We start from the raw sequence: 21614 nt of genomic DNA, 5'->3' as shown, positions 1-21614 counted from the left end.
GATCTCACCCAGAAAATGGCATTTCATTACATTCAACCCTGGTTATTTTTTATTTTTTTATTTTTTAGAATCAAAATAATGCATAACATTGGGTTAGTATTTGTACGCATGGGTCAGTACTCTGAAGCCTGTACAAGCTTTGAATATATCATGCAAGAAGAAGCCAATTTCAAGACAGGTTTGGATTTGGTTACTGCCTACTATGCTCTTGGGGATAAGGAGAGAATGAAAAAAGGATTCCTGCGTTTACTAGAATGTCAACTGGATATTGATGATGATGAAAAATACACAGCCACATCAGTAAGTTCAATTTATTTTTTGTAATATTCATTCCATTCTGTAGCGATTATAATTTCTTATGGCACTTTTCTGTATAAATTTGCAAGTACAGGTACTTTTAAATTAACAACATTACATATTTACATTATTTCACTTTTTATTAGTTTTTACTTTATAAAAACTAAGGAGAGCTTTGTTTGTGGGCAAAGCATATGGCATGGTATTGATTAAAAGATGAAATATTGTATAGCATTGTTTTGATCCTGGTTATTTGTAGGCTGCACAAGTCCATGGGCCTAGAAATGCATGTCTATCACAGGAAAACTACTGAGGGCCATCCAGTGAGAGATTATGCATTATGTCCAATGCTATATTTTTGTGGTGTCTTTTTATTAATAATTCTGTAATAAGTCTGACAACAGATATCATAAAAATTAGATTGGCTGTGCACTAAAACAAAAATTCCTCATAAAAATAAATGTGTGGAGCTAGATCCAAGCAATTTGTACACTAAGATGGCATAACAACAACATACACTGTTGGTTGTAGGACGAACATTTTTGGCTGAAGGAGCTTGTCCCAAACATACCAGTGCTCTCCTACATTTGTCATAAGTGTATATAATTTTGAGACAAGGTTTGTATTGCACATATTTTACCTGATGTATTTTGTATTTCCATTTTTAGGAGGATACTCAAGCTAATCTTATACTAGAAGTAATTCGCAATGATCCTCTTCGAAAGATGGAGCGCCAGATGAAGCAAGAGGCGGAGCGCTCCATTCTCACTGCTGCCAAGCTTATTTCCCCAGTTATTGAGAATAATTTTAGTGATGGGTACAATTGGTAAGGTGACATTCTATTTCCAGTATTTGTAGACTTTGAAACAATAAATTTACAGTTTGAGGTACAGCATAGTGATTTACTGTTGAGATCAGTCTTGTGTAGGTTATAAATTTTCAATACAGTACTGTATGTTATTTAAGACATCATGTGTAGTCTTTCATTGATTCCCCCCAAAATAAATTTTGCATATCTGTACAATATTTTGTTATTTAGACATATATTCAATTTTCTTAGCAAGCCTTAATGAGTAGTGTGGGGAACATTTTTGGGTTTATATAATTACAAATTCTTGGAAAATAATTTTAGCGGATTCGATGAAGTGTTCAAGTGTTCGTGTGTTCCAATTGGCTTCATCAGTTATAAAATATTCTCTCAAAACTCACTCATGTTTCAATATAGTAAAAAAAAATTATATAGAATATAAAATTTCTTTAGGCATTGAAGAGGAAATTAAACATAGGTGGAGAGATTACTTTACTTTAAAAGTACAATGGGAACAATTAGTGAGAGTTGTTTGTGAACATGATTGGATTTCATATGATATGATATGAGTGCAAGATAATGTGGTCTGTTGTATCTATAGAAGAGGTGAGTGCATCATGGAGGGAGCTGCAATGTGGGAAATCTGCAAGTATGAATGAGGTCTATATACAGATTTTGTTTATATGTAATGGAGTGAGAGGAATGAAGTGGGTGTAGAAAATTTTCCAGATGGCGTGGGATAGTGGCACTGTGAAGGACCTTTGCAGGACTGCAAAGTTAAAAGCATCATTGTTATATTACCCATTGTTACTTTCTTGCAAGTGTTATGAATAGAAACAGTAAATAAATAAATAAAATGTTTACTGGACACAATATATGTATGGCAAGATAATCATTAGAGTACTGTACAACAAATTGCTGTGAAATGTATCAGTGATGAGCAAGATGGCTTCCATGATGGGAGAGGCTGTGTAGACTAGATATTTAAAATTAAGACAGCTAATAGTGAAGGATGTGAACAAGATTGTAATAAGTACATGGAATTTTTGGACTTTACAAAATATGTAAAAATGATATTATAGAGGGACTATGGAGAATGATTAACATGTGTAGAGGTTGCAGAGTTGGGTTCACTGTTGACACAAATTTCTGTGTAATAGTTAATAATGAAATGAGTGCATGGGGGTTGTTATTATTGAGGGTTTTTTCCATACTTGTGTACTGTTACCCGAGTTGATGAACATACAGTACAGTGGCACCTCAATTAACGAGCGGCTCTATCTATGAGCATTTCAAGTAACAAGCAAGCCACTCGCAGAACATTTGTCTCTACTAACAAACTTTTCCTCGATTAACGAGCGTTTCCACTGGTTCTCGGACACTTTTCCGACAGTTTTGTTGTCGTTTCGCAAGACGAGTTTTCCACATGACGAGTTTTCCACATGACGAGCTCGGTGCCGGAACGAATTAAACTCGTTAATCAAGGTAACACTGTATATATATGTATGGACCCATGAATAAGACCAAGAAAGAATATTGGGAAGAGGTGTAAAGGCCTAATATGAGTAATTGGAGTACAATGGAACCTTGATTTGGCGAACCTCACTTCAGTAAATCTCTTGTTGCAATTCACGTTTTGCAGGCCGAATTTACTCACTGGCTCGACAGAGCCGGAGTAAATCAGGTGCTCAGTGGAGCAAACGGTGCACTGATTTATTCAGGATGTACAGCCAGAGATCACCAACCAATCATCTCCAAGTTTAAAAAATAATTTCTAAGGTGTTTTTATAGCTTATTATTAATGCAATATTAATGACAAAAATCTATAACCAAAACTGTATAATATGATGTACCAAGCAACCCTCACTTAATGAATTAGATGGTTTAGCTTGGTAAAAAATCTGCCATTTTTAATTTGTGGTGTAAATAAGCCCACTTTCCCTTACTGCCGATTTCACCCCAGGACCCTTACAGTCTGTCAGTTCAAGGTCCGAGTGCTAGCCCTTCATAATCTACACATAAGACTACTCATTTAATTTATAAACAGGCAATAATAAAATATGGAAATTATTAATAATGTATTGCAATTTACATAACATGTATGAAAAACAACATATCTTGGCATTATTACTCTTATTACAGAGTATGAAATGCCAGTGAGGACACAGTTAGTGGACATAGCCACATGGCTAGCATGTGTCATGTGGCTCTTACTCAACTGGATCATTGTCTCCTTTACACTTTCTTCCCATCACCATCTGTTTCCTGCCTGCTCACAATGACTTCCCACCCACATTATTATTAAAGTGAACCAGCCTGAAGTCTACCCTTGGGCCCATGATTCTCGCAGCTTTGGTTCACAGCTTCGGCTGCTATTTTCTCTAATATATCTTTGGCTGATGTTTGGACTTGAGGGTTTTTGTATCTGGTCAGTGTTCTCAATCCCAGTCAGGCTTGTGTTTCCCTGGGCTGTGTTTCTGGCCTAGAGTTTCTTCTACAGTTTTGTAGTTGCCATCTTGCCTCCTCCCTGCTAAGTCCTCTGTTTTTCTTCTTCTTTATGGTTAGATAGCTTTAAGGAGCCACCAAGGGGGGCTCCCTGAGAACACCAGCATTGAATGTAATGAAATTCCCAGTGGCTCCCTCCTCCCTACTAGGTTCATCAGGCCGTGGTTTATCACCGAACTGATCTAAAGCCAGCTAGTGACTTTGAGCTCCTGGACATCACCTGCTGGCAGCCATTTCACTATGGAGTTTGAGCTAGTTTTGAGTGAATTGTTTGCAGAGTCATTTGGCAGTTTCCTCTTCTGTGAACTTTGCGGTTGTCTGTATTGCTTCACTTTCTTTCTGGATACTTCTTTGGTGTGGGTGATTGTAATACTCCCAAGATCTCTACGCTTCTATGAGGGGGCCAGGTTCTTGTTCTGGTTCCCGATAGGTAAACAGGACTCCTATGACTGATGTGAATCGGTAGTGGAGAAGCTGTCTCAGCTATGTAGCTTCAGGGAGCTGCGGGGGCTGTATGAGAAAGAGGCATTTCATTACATTCAATTACATTTTTCCTGTGGCTGACTCCTCCCTATCCTGTCAAAGTGGGAAACAGTAATGATAACGAGTGAATAGTTTACTCTCACTCTTCATTTGCTACTTATTCACATACAATCTTATATTGCAATTTTACACTACTTTATTCTAGGTGTGTTGATGCAATAAAAAACTCTCAGTATGCTGACCTGGCAAATGACCTTGAGATCAACAAGGCTGTTATGTATCTAAGGCAGAAGAATTTCAAGGATGCCGTAGAGACACTCAAGATGTTTGAGAAGAAAGAGACCAAAGTAGCCAGCACAGCAGCTACTAATCTGTCCTTCTTATACTTCCTGGTTAGTACTGTCTGCTATCTAGAGGTTATCGTGAAATGATTTCGGGGCTTAGCATCCCCGCGGCCCGGTCCTTGACCAGGCCTTCTTTTTGTTACACACCCCCAGAATGCAGCCCGTAGCAGCTGTCTAACTCCCAGGTATCTATTTACTGCTAGGTAACAGGGGCATCAGGGTGAAAGAAACGTTTTGCCCATATATGTCTGCCTCCACCGGGGATCGAACCTGGAACCTCAGGACTACGAATCCAAAGCGCTGTCCACCCAGCTGTCAGGTGCCCTCCAGCTGTCTAACTTATTTTTTATGTATGATATAACTTGTATTACATTACCGAAGAATATAATTTCTTATGAACTGAAAAGGTTGCTAATACTGTACAGTACAGTACTATATTTGTGTGGAGAGCCCCTTCGGCTCCCCAGAGCTATACCGGTCTGATGTGTGTATATTAGACCATGGCAACAGTCAACTGATGGAGTTCTAGGCCTACCAGGGACCAGCGGCAGAACCTGGTCCCCTCAGCGAGGCACGAGGAGCAATGGCCTATACAGTAGACACTCCCCCGCATGTAGTTGGAAGCAGGCTATATCTGCCATCTACCAGGTCAGGCACCCAAAAGGGTAGGAATCCCAAAACAAATTACAGCTGAGGAAAAATTGCTAACCGAAAGAAAAATGAGCAAACAGAACTCCCCAATCAGAAAACAAGAAAACAAGCATGACGTCACCACAGCCGCTGCGTCGCTGTTTGCGCAGCAGGGCTCTCCCTTTCCCCCTTCCCTGGAGGGAGAAGGTAGAGCCCCAGATCTCCCACACCACCTACCCAATCCCAGTTCTGAGGCTGTTGTGTTGGGTGACAGTCGATCGACTCTGGTTCCAATGCTTGAGCATTGCTCTGCTTTGTGGTGGTGTGCTGCGGTGTGGTGGTGTGTGAGCCAGGTGTAATTCCAGAAGTACTGGAGCTGCATGCACCTAGGGTCACCTTCCCTAGGTCCTCTGTAAGTACTGCCCTTGCAGTTTGGGGTTACCTTCCACAAACTGCTTGGGGACTGCCTCCACAGAGTTCTTTTGCTGCTTGGTGATTGTCCACCCTTGGGGTCAGCTGGGGTGTTTCGTATCATTGTTTGGCCTTGGATAGGAGGTAGTATCGTTGTAGGCAAGGGTGCAAGGTACTGTGTGTAGCTGTCTTATAATACACATAGCAGCTGGTTCTGTTCCTCCTGGAGATGTTGTTCTTTTGAGGGGTGTTCAGAAGACCCAGGATGCTGAAGGTGAATCAGACACATTGATATAGGAGCACCCACAGGAAAGAAGTTGACAGGTGGAAAGACGATCCAAGATCAAATAGTGCTGCCAGGGCAGAGGAGAAAGATAAAGGTTGGTGCAGTCTGATTCAGTTTTAAAAACCCTTTGACCTGTATCTCTGGACAGAACATTACTGAAAAAAGGCTGTGGTTACGGCATTCTTGCTGAAAAGAGAATAGGGTTAAAAATGAGGCTAACGTCATGTTCCTATTATCCTCAGCAGCTGCGAGGGGTGGATCATGGAATAAGAGGCCAAGGTGTAAGATGTTCAATCAGAGCATCAAAACATGCCAAGAGCACAGAGAAATGGCCACAAGGCAGCAACAAGGCATGCGGTGTCAGGCATGGGATTACGAACAAATCCAGATCTAGAATGATAGATCTTGGCAAAAAGCAGACAACTCATTATGTATACATTAGAAAGGAGAGCACCAACTACAGGTGAAACAAGCATTTGTAGGGACCAAATTCACCAGATGCAAGTGGAGCTATGCCAACAATGCAAAACATAAAGCTACCTCGCACAATAACCCATAGTGAGAACCACCAGGAACAAAGTCTTCAGTGACTACTACTTTGAATGAAGAGGGAATCTGAAACCAAGTCTTAGACAATATTCCAGGACCACATGGGTATGCCTAGAGAATATTCAAGGAACTAAAATGAGCCAGAAGGGGACAGCAATAAGTGTTAATAAGTGTGTCCAGCTCTGGATCAGATTGATCAGAATATGCCCATAAGCATCCTTGATTTCCAGAAAAATGAGGCAAGACTAAAATAAAACCACAGACAGATGATCACTCTAAAAGGACAAAGCATGTGAGCATTGACTCCTCATTGGGGATTCATTGGGACTTAAGAATATAATTTCTTTGTTATAACTATTATTATTGTTTATAATGAACAATGTAAAACTTTTTAGGCATTAATAGCTTGTAGGCGATGAGTCACAATAACGTGGCTGAAGTAGTTTGACCAAACATTAATAGCTTATTTGCTTAATTCTTCCATGATCTTGCTATTTTCCTGTTATGATTCCTTTGAACCAACAGTATAACATTATTTAATACCATTTAAATGTCTTTTCACAGCAAAATGAGATTGACTTGGCTGATAAATATGCTCTCATGGCAAGAGATTCAAATGGGTATAATGATGCTGCTTTAGTCAATTTGGGAAACTGCTGCTACAAACGAGAAGACTTTGAGAAAGCACGTGAACATTATATTGCAGCTCTTGACATAGATGCCTCCTGTGTAGAAGCTCTGTATAACCTTGGTAAGTGTAAGCTGACATTTATAAAATGTGATTAACTGATCCTCTAATGTGAATAACCGAATAACCGTTATTCACAGAAATTTCTGTGAATAACTTCACAGAAATTTTGAGAAATTACCGACAGTATAATAACGAACTAATTATATTTACTTAAACACTGGTACTGCCAAGTCTAAGCAAATCATGTTGGGCATCTTAGACCTGCAAGGCCTACTGGAATCCTTGACCAGAATTTGACTCATCATGTGACTAGGCGCGCATGGTGAGAACCAAGAACATGGGTCTGCAGGGAAGACTTTTCTAGCCATAATTAATCATAACAATATTTTCAACTTGCATTGTGTGTATTCATATTCTATTTTCATCACCAATAACACTGTAAGAAAATATTTTATCTTTGTATTATTAACATAATCATACAAGGATTTGAGTAACTATTGGTAAATGTATATCTGTTGTTTTTGGTAATTTTTCATTATAAAATAAGTATATTTCCGCCTTCAGTCACTGTGTGTGTAATTATGATTCATTTTTCTTACAAATAATCTGTAGGAAAATATTTCAGCTGCATTATTATTAACATAATTATACAAAGATTTGTGGAGCATTTATTGTATTTCTAACTTCAGTTATGTGTAATTATGTTCTACTCTCATTACTAATAATACTGTAGGAAAATATTTTAATTATCAGTTTATTTTTGTAATTGTAGGTTAGTTTGGTTAATTTTGGAAAGTTACAATATGTTAATTTTGGTTTTGGTCATACCGTATTACTTATTTTTCAGGGCTGACAAATAAGAAACTGAATCGTTATGAGGAAGCTTTAGATTCACTATTGAAGATGCATGCAATTGTTCGAAACTATCCACCAGTTGTGTATCAGATTGCTCACTTGTACCAGCTCCTGCATGATAATGACCAAGCATCAGAATGGTAAGCTGGGTATGGTTTGTAGTTATAATCGGGAGAATAACAAATACTGTTAAGCAGTTTTTCTTGATTTTGAAATTACTCAACATAGGATAGGTTCCAGACTTACATAAAGAAAATTTGTGTTTATCCAATAGTTGGAATCATAAGAAAGCTTAACTTTTGTAAATAATTACCTTGAATAATTTTCTTTTTAAAGGTACCTACAGCTGCTAGGTATTGTGCCAACTGATCCCCATATTCATCAGCGTTTAGGGCAAATATTTGACTCGGAGGGAGATAAACAGCAGGCATATCAGTATTACTTTGATGTAAGTATATTCTTGCTACACTCAAAGATTTGTTTGGGTAGGCCTCCTCATCAGCTCCCTGGATCAATTCCATCAGATTGTACCAGGCCACCGAAACTGAAGCAGTCCCCACCAGTAACAAAGACTAGACTCTGGTTTACTCAAGTCAAGAAAAGAATGGGGATCAGAGTTCAACCTGAAAACCTAGGAAAATTAGCCAGAAAGTCTAGACGAAACAAAATAAAAACCATAGCTTGGCACTAACTTCTAGCTACCGGGTTGGTGAGCTTCATGCTTGGTTTGTTTGGCTGAGGGTGCATCGTACACTCTGCCTTGTGTTTGGAGTACAGTGCTGTGTGAATGCTACTCTTGCTTTTCGTGTCGAAGCCTTGCTTGTTAACCTGGTGTTTCATGTTTCTTGCTCAAGTTATTCTGAATGGTTGACCAGACCACACACTAGAAATTGAAGGGACGACGACGTTTCGGTCCGTCCTGGACCATTCTCAAGTCGATCGACTTGAGAATGGTCCAGGACGGACCGAAACGTCGTCGTCCCTTCAATTTCTAGTGTGTGGTCTGGTCAACATACTTCAGCCACGTTATTGTGACTCATCGCCTGCATATTCTGAATGGGCTTAGGATTGGCCAGCCAGCTCTCTCTTCTCATTCCCATGATTTGTGGAAATTTGCTGCCTTGATGGCCATCTTTACCTGTACAGTATGTCCATGGGAAATATTGTGGCTCAGGACATTTGTTGATCCAACAATGTTGGGTTTTAATTTTGTTGGTGGATGTTCTGGGGCCTTACCTGGTAACTTAGGCTACCATTTGCTGGTGGTCAGGCACATCAAATTTCGTGTTGTTCACTTGCCTTGACTGCCTCAGAAATTTGACAGTAGGATCCAATTCATAATCAGATTTAGTTATCTTGAAATTCTTTACCCGATATCTATTACCTAGTTTCATTTCCTAGACTTATAACCCTACCATTGCCAACATTAAACTGTGTGATTTTTTTTTACATTGTGCAGCATGTGTATTTTACTAAAATACACATGTATTTTAAAATACATAATTTTAAACACTAAAATACCCTGTATTTTAGTGTCATCGTCATTTTAATTAATGATGCCATTCTCTCCTGTATATATTATTTATATTTATGTAACGTATATTGTGAACAGAAGTCCCCAAAACAAACTCTGGAACACTGCACTTGTGACTGTTCCCCACTCTAAGTTTACACTACGCAAAGCCTTTATTTCATCTGTGAAACTGTTATTTCACAGTTGAAATTCCCTAGATCAATTTGAGGGGTTCATTCAGTTAATATGTTCCTCAACCACCCTTATAAATCTTTTGTGAGAACAATGTAAAAGCTTGAATTAAGTCTAGGTATGCTTTCAGTATTCTAATCTTTACCACTGTCTATTGCTTCAGATATATTTCAAAATTGCAAGAGTAAATTTGTTAAACATGATCATCGTTTTATAAAAGCATTTTGAAAATGGTGTTGAATAGGGACGGGAAACCTGGTGTGGCTGTTGTAGGTCCATCACCTTGTCTCATGAACTTTATCAGTTGTATTTTATTTAAAGTAGAGCACTAATTCAGTGAGTGAATTAGTCCATTGCTTATTACTTTGTGATTCATGCTGTGTGTGTTGAACTGTGGCTTGGCTTTCTACAATAATTTTACTGCAAAAGTTGGATATACAGTATCTCATGTTTCCCGACATAAATGGTTTACCCTTATGAGAGTTTGAGTTGTCTCTAGTTGAACGTCTTGCCTTGATGTGAATGGCTGCAGACCTGGGGCATTGCATTGCATTGTGGTGATTCTCAATTTTTTTCCTGGGGGCCAAATGTGGGCTCACTGAAGCTAGCTGCACTAGGGTACCTCCACACACAAGAGTCACATCAGCTTCACGAGTCTTTATTAGCCAACCAGAAACAAGAGCCAGAACCTGGCTTCCCCTTTCTACCCCCAATAAGAGATACAGGGAGCAGAAAATTGTTACCATCATCCTTCCCATGGAAATATCCAAAAAGTAAGCAAAGCAAGAGACACACCTGCATGGTTTATAGTGAAAAGAAGTAACAAAGCTGCAAACAACTTTGCAAATAAGCCACTCATTAATTTGAACTGCCCTAGTTACAGCTGACCACTTCCAGCTTCCATGTCAACACTCCTTAATCCTTCACCTGAAGTCTACTGGTGTGGACCACTCCTTGAATTGCCACCCTTTCAACAGGAGGGTTTGACTAACTCTTCTTGTAACACAACAATGTGGAATCCGATTACTGATTGGGGTAATTAGTTAACTGCTCTGTGTATAAATGTGGCACCACTGTGAGATTGAGGAGTTATCAAGATTCATGAATGTTAGGCTAAATTTTCCCCTCAGATCCTTCTCACACCAAGTTTAAGAAAAGGGGCTGCCACAGGATAGGTATGAAGTAATTTTAGAATAGTTTGCCTAATAATGCAACATACCTTTTCCCTCTGAAAAGTGCAGATGGAAAAATCTATCCCTCACACTCTTGGTTGAAAAAAGGCATAATTTAGTTGCTCTTGAATATTGATTTGGAATTGTTCTATTTGCAGGTGCCAAAATCCAGGCACTCTCTTTACATTATTAATAATTCATGAAGAGAGGAACTCTGTTTTTAATTAATTGTACTTTGCACATGACTTGCAAGTCATGGCAGTCAAGCTTTCCTCAAAGATTACTTTCCTCGCCTAAATGTTTCAAATCCTTGAAATCCAAAATTTCAATATACAGTACACTGTGAAAGGGTTAAGTTGGAGCTTTCATAAGTATTAAGTCAGATAATTTGATAAAGTAGTTGGGGGCTTGTTATTTATGCATTTTATTGATATTCATAATGAGATACTGTACTTTAGATATGGTACAGTGCAACTGATTTTTCAACATAGTATAACAAAACATGTTCCTAATTATTTCAGTCATACCGATATTTTCCAAGCAATCTTGAAGTAATTGATTGGTTAGGATCTTACTTCATCGAGCATCAAGTTGCAGAGAAAGCAATCAGCTACTTTGAGCGTGCAGCTCTTATGCAGCCAGATGAGCCAAAATGGCATCTTATGGTTGCTGCATGTCATCGTCGCTCTGGGAACTACCAGCAAGCTTTGCAAACTTACAAACAAATCAACCGCAGATTCCCAGAAAATGTTGAATGTGAGTACTTTTAGTTACTGTACAGTGTCTCTTTTAATAATAATCTCAAGTTCCCCTTTTCTAATTGTCATACAGTTTTATATTAATGTTTCTTTGTATCATTTAATGTCAATATTGATTTTCTGAGGGAAGCCCCATCAGCTACTTGGAGCTATAGGACTAATATTAGCTATATTAGTCTGGGGCTTCAGTCATATGGAGTTGTCATGTCTACCAGGAACCACAAGCCAGAACCTGGTTTCCTCAGAGAGGCGAACAGAGCAATGGCCTATGAAAATTCTAATCTTTGAGAGTATATTCATGTCTACCATCAGCCAGGGTTGGGCACCCAAAAAGGTAGGTGCCCCAAAACAGATACCAACTGGTAGAAAATTGCAACTGAAGACCTAAACAGGCTAAAAACTCCCCCTAAGAAAAACAAGGACAGGAGCAAATCGTCAACAATCTGACTCGCCGCTCGTTCATGGCCCTCCCCCCCTACTCCCCAGAGGAGGGGAAGGCCCCTGCCCTACCAAGCTGGTCGTCTGCTCACCAGTTTGTCGACTGAAGCCGACTGGGGCGGATGTCTACTCTGGTCTCGATTGCCTGTCAGAATTTTGGCCCTAGCAGTGATATCTGCTGTGTGTTGGAGCATTGGCCAGGAATTACAAGTACCCAGGGCTGCATGCGCTTAGAGTTATCTTCCCTGGGCAATAATTCTTCCTTATCTTCTTATCTTCCTTATTTTCCTAATATTGGTGTGTAAGTACTTCCTTTGGGCTTCAGGGTTATCTTCCCTGGAGCTTTCAGGTCTCGCTTTCATAAGGGTAGCGGTTGCTCGGCTTCTGCCTCGCTCTTGGGGTCAGCTTGGGTCTTGGTACTTTTGTTTGGCCCTGGGTAGGAAGTGTTTGTTGCTGGGTGGGCGCACTGTGCTACGCAGCTCGCATACAAGCAGCAGCCATGCCTCTATCTGGCCTCCTGTTGTTGTGGTGCACTTTCGAGGTTCTTTTCTGAGGGGAGCCCCTGTGGCTGCCTGGAGCTATCTGACTGATATGTGTTATATCAGTCTGGGGCATTAGTCAATTGGAGGTCAGCCTACTGGGGACCACGAGCCAGAACCTAGCGCCCTCAGAGAGGCAAGGGAAGCAATGCCCTACAGAAACCCTCATGTGGTTGGGGGGCATTCCATGTCTGCCATCGATCGGAGTTGGCACCTAGAAGGGTAGGCATAACAAAACAAACCCCACTTGGTAAGAAATTGCAACCGAAAACCAAACAGGGAGGCAGAACTCACCTTACAACACAAGGAAACGTCACACCTCAAGAGTCATGCCGTCTGTCTGCGCAGGTTAACTTCTCCCCAGATTCCCCCTGTACCTGCTACCCAAGCTTTCTAGTTCATTGGCTGATGTGACCCTGGACAGATGTTGACTCTGGCCTCAGATTTCAGTGCAGTTGTGTGACTTGTTTCTGCTGTTTGTGAGGCACGGTGGCCAGGTGTTCTTTAAATAGTACTGGGGCTGCATGCGCTCAGGGTTCACTTCCCTGGGCGCCCTGTAAGTTCTGGGGTTCTAGGGTTCACTTCCATAGAACGTTTGGGAACCGCTTCCGTAAGGGTCTTTGCCGCTCGGCTCTTACCCCGCCTTTGGGGCCAGCTGGGGTTTTCGTGGCCTTTGTTTGGCCTTGGGTAGGATCGTTTGCTGGGGGGCGCGAGGTACAGCACAGCTCGTCTATCAACACGGCGGCCAGTTTCTGTTCCTCTGGGGATGTTGTACTTTTCCGGGATTTTTATTTTATTTTTGTTTTCTTTGCCTGGAGGGGGTCTGCCTGGTTTGGCTCTTGGTCCACTTCTGTTGTTTATGTGGCCCTCTAGGCCCTCATAATTGTACACGTCACAGGGGTTCAGCTTTAGCAGATTCCCTTGTTAGTTTGGGCCCAGCCTTGCACCATGCAGTACCTTGCTTGGGCTTCCCATAGCAGTACACCTGCGGGCCCTGGAAAACCCCATTGGGGGCTCATTAGACCTATGGATGCGTCTTCTGGGTTCCATCTCACCACGTGCGAGTTTGAGGGTTGCTGTGTGCCCTTCTCTCAGGGTGAGTCACCATTTTTGCCTCCATCATGCTGCCTGTTGGGTCACTGATACCTTTGATCCTGAAGTCTTGCAAGTTGTGCTCTCTGCTAGTTCTCCAATATACTCATTCTGATATTGCTATTCGGGTATAGGCAGCATCTGTGTTGCATGCTAGGTTTAGGTTGCTGCAATGCGCTACGTTGGTTGCCCTCCCAGATGCCCCATTTTGGTTATAGGGACCTGGACCTGAGGGCATTAGTTGCTTCAACTTTGGTTCAGTCCGTGCTCCCTGGTCCTTCCCCTGTTGTTCACCCTGCTTCCCCTCCACCTGCTTCTGACTCCCAAACATCTGAGGTTTCAGGCGCTGCTTGCTCAGTGCCTGAACCCGGAGGTTTTCACACGGCTCCACCTCTTTAAGCAAATCGGTCCGGTTCATTACGAGACTGATTTGATCTTAAGTCTTCGCGTCTGGTTATTGATGTTGCTTCTGCATTGTTTCGCAAGCTGTCTCGGGCGTTGTTTCACCTCCGGCCTGCTCATGCACTGCCTGATCCAACCTGATCTTTGGACAGGGTGCTCTTGTATTTGTCTTCTCCTTGTTTTGTTGTGGCCCCTTCGGTTCAGGATTGTTTTTCTAAGGTTCTTTTGTTGTTGGCATTGGCCTCTGGGGGTCAGGTCGGGAAGCTTCATGCTCTGCTCTGGTGCAGAGGCTTCTGCTCTTTTGGTCGTGGTGATAGGTTTGTTTGGTTGCAACTATCTCCTTCTTTTCTGGCGAAGAATGAGACTGCTGTTTTCTGGAGTTGCCTTTCAGTTGTAGAGGCTTGGTTGGTCAGGCCGGGGTTGCATCATGTGTTATGTCCGGTTGCGGCACTCCGCCGTTATTTGCGCGCCACGGCTTCGGTGGCCAGGGATGCGATTTGGGTTGATCCGGTTTTCCTTCTTCCCTGTTCCCGGGTTCGGGTCTCTCAGGTTGTCCGCAGGGTTATTCGGTCCAGCCAGCCTGTGGTCTGTCCCAGTGCCCATGACATTCGTAAGTTTGCTGTGCTTGCTGCCATCTTCAGTAATATGTCTTGGGCTGACATTCAGGCACAAGGTTTTTTGGTGGTCGAACAGGGTCCTGGCTGCACACTACCTCGTACGATAAATGTTCCTGGGCCTAAGTCAAGCCTGTTTCACTTTGGGTCGGTAGTTGCAGTCTGTTGTCTCGACATTAAGTTGAGTTGTGAGCACCGACTGCCTCCTGGGTAAGTCCCTCTAGTTTTTGTTTTTAGTGATGTAGCTCCGGGGAGCCGAAGGGGCTCCCCCCAGAAAATTAGCGTTGAATGTAATGAAACACCATTTTCTGGGTGAGACCCAGAGGCTCAATGGCAACCCCTTCCCTCCCGCAGTCAGCGTTTTTTCACGTGTTTTGACATCCAGCTTAAGAACTGGTGGTTGGATCGCCGATGCAATGGGTCTGGGGCTTCCCCCTTCCCCCTTCCAGAGAGGAGGAGCGGCACAGACGTGCGGAGTGGCTTGTGTGACGTCATGCTCCTTTGCTCGTTTTCAATTGGGGGAATTCTGTCCACTCGTTTATCTATTTTCGTCATTTTAACCAGAATAGGGGTTTGTTTTGAGACGCTTACCTTTCTGGGTGCCTGGTGCAGTCGATGGCAGACATGGAATGCTCCAAATCATATGTGCATTTCTATAGGCCATTGCTCCTTGTACCTCTCTGAGGAGGCCAGGTTCTGGCTCGTGGTCCCCAGTAAGCATAGAACTCCATCCACACTGATGCCAAAGTCTAATGATATACATATCAGCCTGGATAGCTCTGGGGAGCCTCCGGGTCTCGCCCAGAAAATGACGTTTCATTACATTCAACGCTGTTTTTTTTTTTTAGTGCAGACCCAAAAACTATTTCACTCTCAAAATAGGAAACCTAGATATAACCAAGTTTAATTTTATACTACTCATTACAAAGAACTGAGGCTGGATTTACAAAGTAGCTACATGTTCATTAAAGAGATTTGTACATCTTACCTCTACACAGCAGCTTAGTAAGCATTCACATTCAGTTTAATTTGAAGGTGCTATGAGGTTGTCCACATCCTAAAATTATTTTTGTTATGAACAAGCTTGTAGTGCTTCAGAGCTCATAAACTGTTCAGTACGTGCTGACCAAGCTGTTATGATTGAGAAGAGATGTATAAATCTCGTAAGTGGACACGTGTAGGTTCTTTGTGAACCTGGCCTTGGCTTGCAATTCCATTCCTTTTTATGCACTATATTTGTGAACAAATTTTTTTTTTTTTTTTAAACCAGGTCTCAAGCTACTAATTAGGCTAAGCAGTGACTTAGGGCTCAAGGAAGCAACTGAATATGCACAGGAATTGAAAAAGGTAGAAAGAGCACAAGAACAGAGAGAAAGCAGAGCAGCTAGTGGGTCACGCCCCGGGTCCCGAAGGTAGGTACTCCATCCATCAGTTGTCAGTAATATTATAGTAAATGTTGTGTTTGTTGCTGTAGAAGATATGTAGTTATTAGTTAAACTTTGTGTCTTATTTATTAAATTTGTGTCCTACAATTGTATTCTATATTATTCCTTTTTAATTTAAAATTAATAGATTCTCAGTCTGATGAATGATAGCTTAATACTGTATTCTTAGGCTTTTCTTTTATAGTCCTGTAGATATTTGTTATTTGGTTGGTAAATTTGTAAAGTGTGTATGTGCAAGAGTAATTGTAAGATTCTTTTTCATAGGTGCAAGATGTTTTATAACTTTTGTTTGTTTTAATATGAGGAAGTTATGACATAAGATTTATATGTACTGTATAATAATTTGGATAAATTATATGGTATTGTATACTTTGCGTGAAAATTATGTGTGAGATGTACCACATATTGTGAACATTAAAGTCTACCAGAAATATGACTTCACCATAAAATAAAATGGACTTTTCTGATTTAAGGTAAAGATAATCAGAGTAGTTAGGGGAGTGATAAGCACAACAGATAAACTTAATAACCGAGTAGATCAGATCTTGAACCATAAAGCATCAAAGATGAGTGACTCAAGATAGGATAGGCGAGTGACAGTGCTACAGTATTTGTTTAGCAGTAGACAGAAATGTTGAAATTGGTGGCACAATATTTACAAAATAATGCATCAGTTAAAACTGCTGTTGGACATGAAGTATGGTATGGGGGGAAAAGGAAGTAAATTGAGAGAAAACAGTTAATTATTTTTTGCAGAGTACCAATTAGAAAAATCCATATAGAGTGAAACCTCAGTACTCAAACTTAATTCCAGAAGGCAGCTGAAAACTTACTCGTAAACTTACTGTTATTGTAAGTGTTTATGTTCGAGTGCCAACAAATGATTGACTACCGAGCATGAGCACAGCATTCAAGTGCCGAATTGTTCAAATAGGGAGCCGTTTGAGTACCGAGGTTCCTCTTTATGTTTATAATTACATTTAAATAAAGAGGCGGAGGTATTGCTGCTACAGTATTACTTACTGTATTGTAATCAGGCGTCACTTGTCCAATGACAGCAGTCACACTCAAACGTGGATATTTTAAACAGATGCTCGGGTGTTGTCCATGAATCCCCATTTGGAGGTATTAAAAAAGAGGAAAATGGGCAGTGACTTAATTTAATAATTAATAATTTTTGTCAGGGACAGGAAGCCTGTGTATATATACAATATATACTTCGTATCAAGTTCCTCATCTCCTCCCCAAAGGTTGGTGTCAGCTTTTAAAATGTGGCCAGTTATGTGGCCACCAGAGTGCTGCAAGACCTCTAATGTCATAAACATTGGGCTATTGAGCCCAGCAGTTCAAGCCAGGGCAAGCTTAGAGTTAGGACCTACAATTGATGATTATCCTGTGTTCCTGTAGTAAATCAAGATATATGGCATTGTTGTTTGTCTCCAGTCCTTGTTAACCACAGTTACCACCACCACCCACCTCACAAATGAAATCAAGGTGCAAAAAGCATTGAATTACTGATATTTCCCAGGATGCAACCCCACAACAGTTGCCTAACTCCCAGGTACCTATTCACTATCAGATGAACAGATGCATTAGTTGAAAGGAAACGTGCCCAACCATTTTTATACCAGAAGTTGAACCTGGGATTTCCAGTTGGGAGTCGAGAATGAAGCTGACTGTAATGTGTTCATGTAAAGAAATGTGTGAGAGGGAAATAACCAGCAGTAACAATCCAAATTTATGTAGTGCAGAAGTAAACATTACTGGGGGGGGGGGGACCAACACAGCATAGCATTTCATGATGACTCTTAAAGCTACCTGCAGAACATTTAAACAGCCAGCCAGTGCCATGGGGCAACTTTTAAATATGAATCTTCAGATTTCCTCAAAATTATACAATTTTACTGTACTTTAGCATGTGCAGTGCTTATCTATCAGTGACTGGGGGAGGAAGATCTAGCTCTTTGTGCCCCTCCTCCTAGCTGTTTATACCTGGCGTGCTCATTACCTCTCTCATTGTGGTCATAGTGTTGCAAATATTTTCACTGTAGGTATTTGTAGCTTATACTATGAGCACCCTTGTCATGCACCCCTCAGATCCTCATCACGGGCTTCTCGTAGTGGGTCGGCTGCCTCAGGGCACGAAGAGTCTGGGTCATTACCTCCCAAGAGCCCAGGCACAAGGTAGGACTACTATATAATACTTGATGCATGTGTGCATGTAGTTCCCTTAAATTATAATTCAATTTTTCAGCCATTAAAAACATGCTTTCCTTCATGCTTCGTTTTATGCTTCTGCAGTTCAAGCACAAAATAAAAACATATATATCATGTGATCCTATGAAATATCCTCCCACAGTGTTAGAACATGAAACACAAACTGTGATATCATAATGACTAATTAGGCTCATAAGCCTTGTTTCATGCTTCTTGAAAAATATCACATGATTTACATAATAGTAGATTAAATAGTGTGGTGTTCATAGGAAGTGGACGCAGAGGGTTATTGTTAGTGGTTGTCTTTATTGATGCTCTTATTGCTAAATACCATACAGTCTACGTGGCCAAATGGGCTAAACAATGGCATGCATATCCTTCTTGTTTTCCTTGATAGCATTAGTAAGTGCTCCATCAAACACAATGGCAAATACGAATGAGTAGCATCGTCTGCTTTGAAAATGAATGATAGGTTCTCTAATTGCCTACAATTTATAATATAATGTTGGTTCAAGTGAGGCACCATCCTTCATTTACTAATGGATCTTTTCTTCCATAACACTTTCATGTTATGATATAATGAGGGTTAGTAGGGTAAATTTGTTCTGGTTTAAACAGACTTAAAGGAATCTGCCAATAAACCTTTAACTCTTGTTGACCATGAAATATTACAGATCCCAAATAAATGACAATTTAAAATAATGCTAGCTGTCATCACTTAACAGAACAGCTTGTCCTTTCAAGTTGCCACAGATATTGGTGTGTGCTAAAACACCCTAACCTAACCTAACCTAACTGAACTAACCCATGCATAGAAAATATGAATGTTTGTGAGCCACTATGATCTATAATATATAATATTTTGTCCGTAGAACATTTTGATGTCGGAATGTGATGCATTATTTAAGAGGACAGGTTAAATAGAGGCAGGCTTACCATCATGGGTAAAGAAGGGCAGCCTTCCCATGCATGTGACCTCACCACAGAGACCTTACTGTGTCTGATCTCCCCAACTTACTTTGTTCTCAGAGTGGAGTATTGTGGCTTATCCGACTTACTCCACTCATTCTTCATTCAGCCACTAGTTACTCTCATATACAGTATGTATGTGTGTGTGTATATATATAAATATCTCACTCTCTCAAAAGAAACAAAAAGATAACTATAGCACTTTAAATTTAAACATTTATTGTAACAAGTTCTAGTAATTCCAATTTGCATAACCAATCTGCTCGATACTCGCTTCTCCTTTCAGAGCAGGAGAGATTGCTGAAAGAGAGAGAATAGAGAATATAAACAGCACGCATAGACATGATAAAGCGCACAAATTATTGGAACAGTCTCAAAGCTCTCAATATGTACTCTCTAGAAAGGAAATGAGAGAGTTATCAAATAATATATACATGGAAGGACTGGAGGGCCAGATCCCAAATTCGCACAGTAAAACATCATACTGGATGAACGATATAGAAAATAATGCAGAATAAAGCAAGTGAAGAATAGAGATGCCATAGGCACAATCAGAGAAAACTGTGTGAACATCAGAGGTCCATGGTTCTTCAATATCCTCCCAGCAAGTGTAAGAAATGTTGCTGGAACAAAACTGAAAGTCTTCAAGAAAAAAAATGGACAGTTTTCTGCAAGAAGTGCCAGATCAACAGGGCTGTAATTGATATGAGGGCCTGCGGCCACTCAAAGCAATAGCCTGTTTGGACCAAACACTCACAGGTCAAGGCTTGCGCTGAGGCTGGGCTTGGGTAGTAGAAGAATTCCCAGAACCTCATCCAGGTACAGGTACAATCTTGATTCTATACATCAGTCCACTTACCCCTACATCAATGTTTCAGGTTTGACCAACTGAGAATAACCATAGCAATCACACTTGCTAATTTACCTAAACTTAAGTCTGTCACTACTACATTATTAAACGAGTGATAACTGGATCACTCAGAAATGAATGGTTAACCCACATGACCAGGCAAATGCTATTTGAACAGCACATACTAAACTATTACTCAAAAATACTCACCCATTTTAAGAATTTCATTTCATAGATTGGTGAACCTTGGTCTAGGGTACACTAGGCATAAAAGCCAGGAACTGTTGTTCCTAGCTTTTGTCTTCGACGAAAGACTGCTGCAGGTCCAATCGGTTCTGAATGTTGACTGTCCTCCAATGTTCTGTTGAGTGTTCTGCACCGGCTTACTCTGCTTTTCTGTGGGGAGCCTCTTCGGCTTCCTGGAGCTATTGGACTGATATTAGCTATATTAGTCTGGGGCTTCAGTCAGTGGAGTTCTGCCTACAGGGGTACCATGAGCCAGAACCTTGCCTCCCCTCAGAGAGGCGTAGGGAGCAATGGCCTGAGGAAACTTCCCTGTATTTGGGAGTATTCCGTGTCTTCCATCGACCGGGGTTAAGCACCCAGAAAGATAGGCATCCCAAAACAAACCCCACTTGGTAGGAAATTGCAAACCCAAAACTGAACAGAGAAACAGAACTCCCCCAAAAGAAAACAAGGAAACAAGCAAATGTCATTAACTACCGCCGGGGAGGGGGGAGCCCCCAGACCCCCCAGCACCGGCTACCCATTCTCCAGTTCATAGACTGAAGCTGTCTGGGGCAGTTGTTGACTCTAGCCTCTGTTTCCTGTCAGGATTTGTACCGTTGTGGTGTTACCTGCTGCTTGTGGTGCAGTGGCCAGGAGAAATTAGTGTACTGGGGCTGCATGCGCTTAGGGCTACCTTCCCTAAGCCTTCCCTACTTAAGTACTACCCTTGCGTTCTAGGGCTATCTTCCCTAAGTGCCGTACTGTAAGAACTACCCTTGCGTTCTAGGGCTATCTTCCCTGAGGCCTTCGGGACCTCACTCCCTTAGAGGTCACTGCTGCTTGGCGTTGACCCCACCCTTTGGGGCCAGCTGGGGTTTTGTGGCCTTTGTTTAGCTCTGGGTAGGGAGTGTTGTTGTTGCTGGTTGGGGTGCACGGTGCTGGGCAGCTCGCCTCCCTAGCGGCGGCTGTGTTCTCTGTTGTTGTTGTGCTTTTGCAGGGGTTTCTTTTCTTTTTTGTTTTTGTGACGGATCCGGCTTACTTGGGCTCGCAGTAGACGTTTTAATGAAGGACTGGCTGAGGTGGGGAACTTGTCCCTCTTCCACCCGGTCCAGCAGTTGCTCCGGGTTCTGGCTCGGCTGGATTCATATCGGGGGTGAGTGGTTCTCCTGGCTCCATGGTGGCTGGCCCAGCCTTGGTTTCAGGTGATACTTGCTCGGTGTCCAAACCTGGGCGTTTTTTTTCCACAGCTCCGCCTCTTTCAGCAGGTTGGGCCAGTGAGGTACTTCACTGGTTCACCTTACTGCTCTGCACTGTGTCTGGTCTTTT

The 21614-nt window shown here is 41.5% G+C and overlaps 1 protein-coding gene across 3 annotated transcripts in view; it reads left to right on the top strand.

The window, feature by feature from the left end:
• nompB (intraflagellar transport protein 88-like protein nompB) overlaps nt 1-21614 on the top strand; it is a 51910-nt gene that overhangs the window by 19805 nt on the left and 10491 nt on the right. For all 3 annotated transcript variants that reach the window (XM_045760789.2, XM_069308680.1, XM_069308681.1), the window contains 9 exons: nt 69-300; nt 966-1123; nt 4299-4485; nt 6878-7064; nt 7852-7999; nt 8196-8307; nt 11258-11492; nt 15850-15991; nt 18122-18208. In XM_045760789.2, the coding sequence (XP_045616745.2) occupies nt 69-300; nt 966-1123; nt 4299-4485; nt 6878-7064; nt 7852-7999; nt 8196-8307; nt 11258-11492; nt 15850-15991; nt 18122-18208 (1488 nt within the window). The remainder of the gene's footprint in view (nt 1-68; nt 301-965; nt 1124-4298; nt 4486-6877; nt 7065-7851; nt 8000-8195; nt 8308-11257; nt 11493-15849; nt 15992-18121; nt 18209-21614) is intronic.

This window comes from Procambarus clarkii, chromosome 63 (assembly GCF_040958095.1).
Source record: "Procambarus clarkii isolate CNS0578487 chromosome 63, FALCON_Pclarkii_2.0, whole genome shotgun sequence".
Lineage (NCBI taxonomy): Eukaryota > Metazoa > Arthropoda > Malacostraca > Decapoda > Cambaridae > Procambarus > Procambarus clarkii.
Note: the sequence above shows the minus strand (reverse complement) of the source record. Positions and strands in the feature narration are given on the sequence as shown.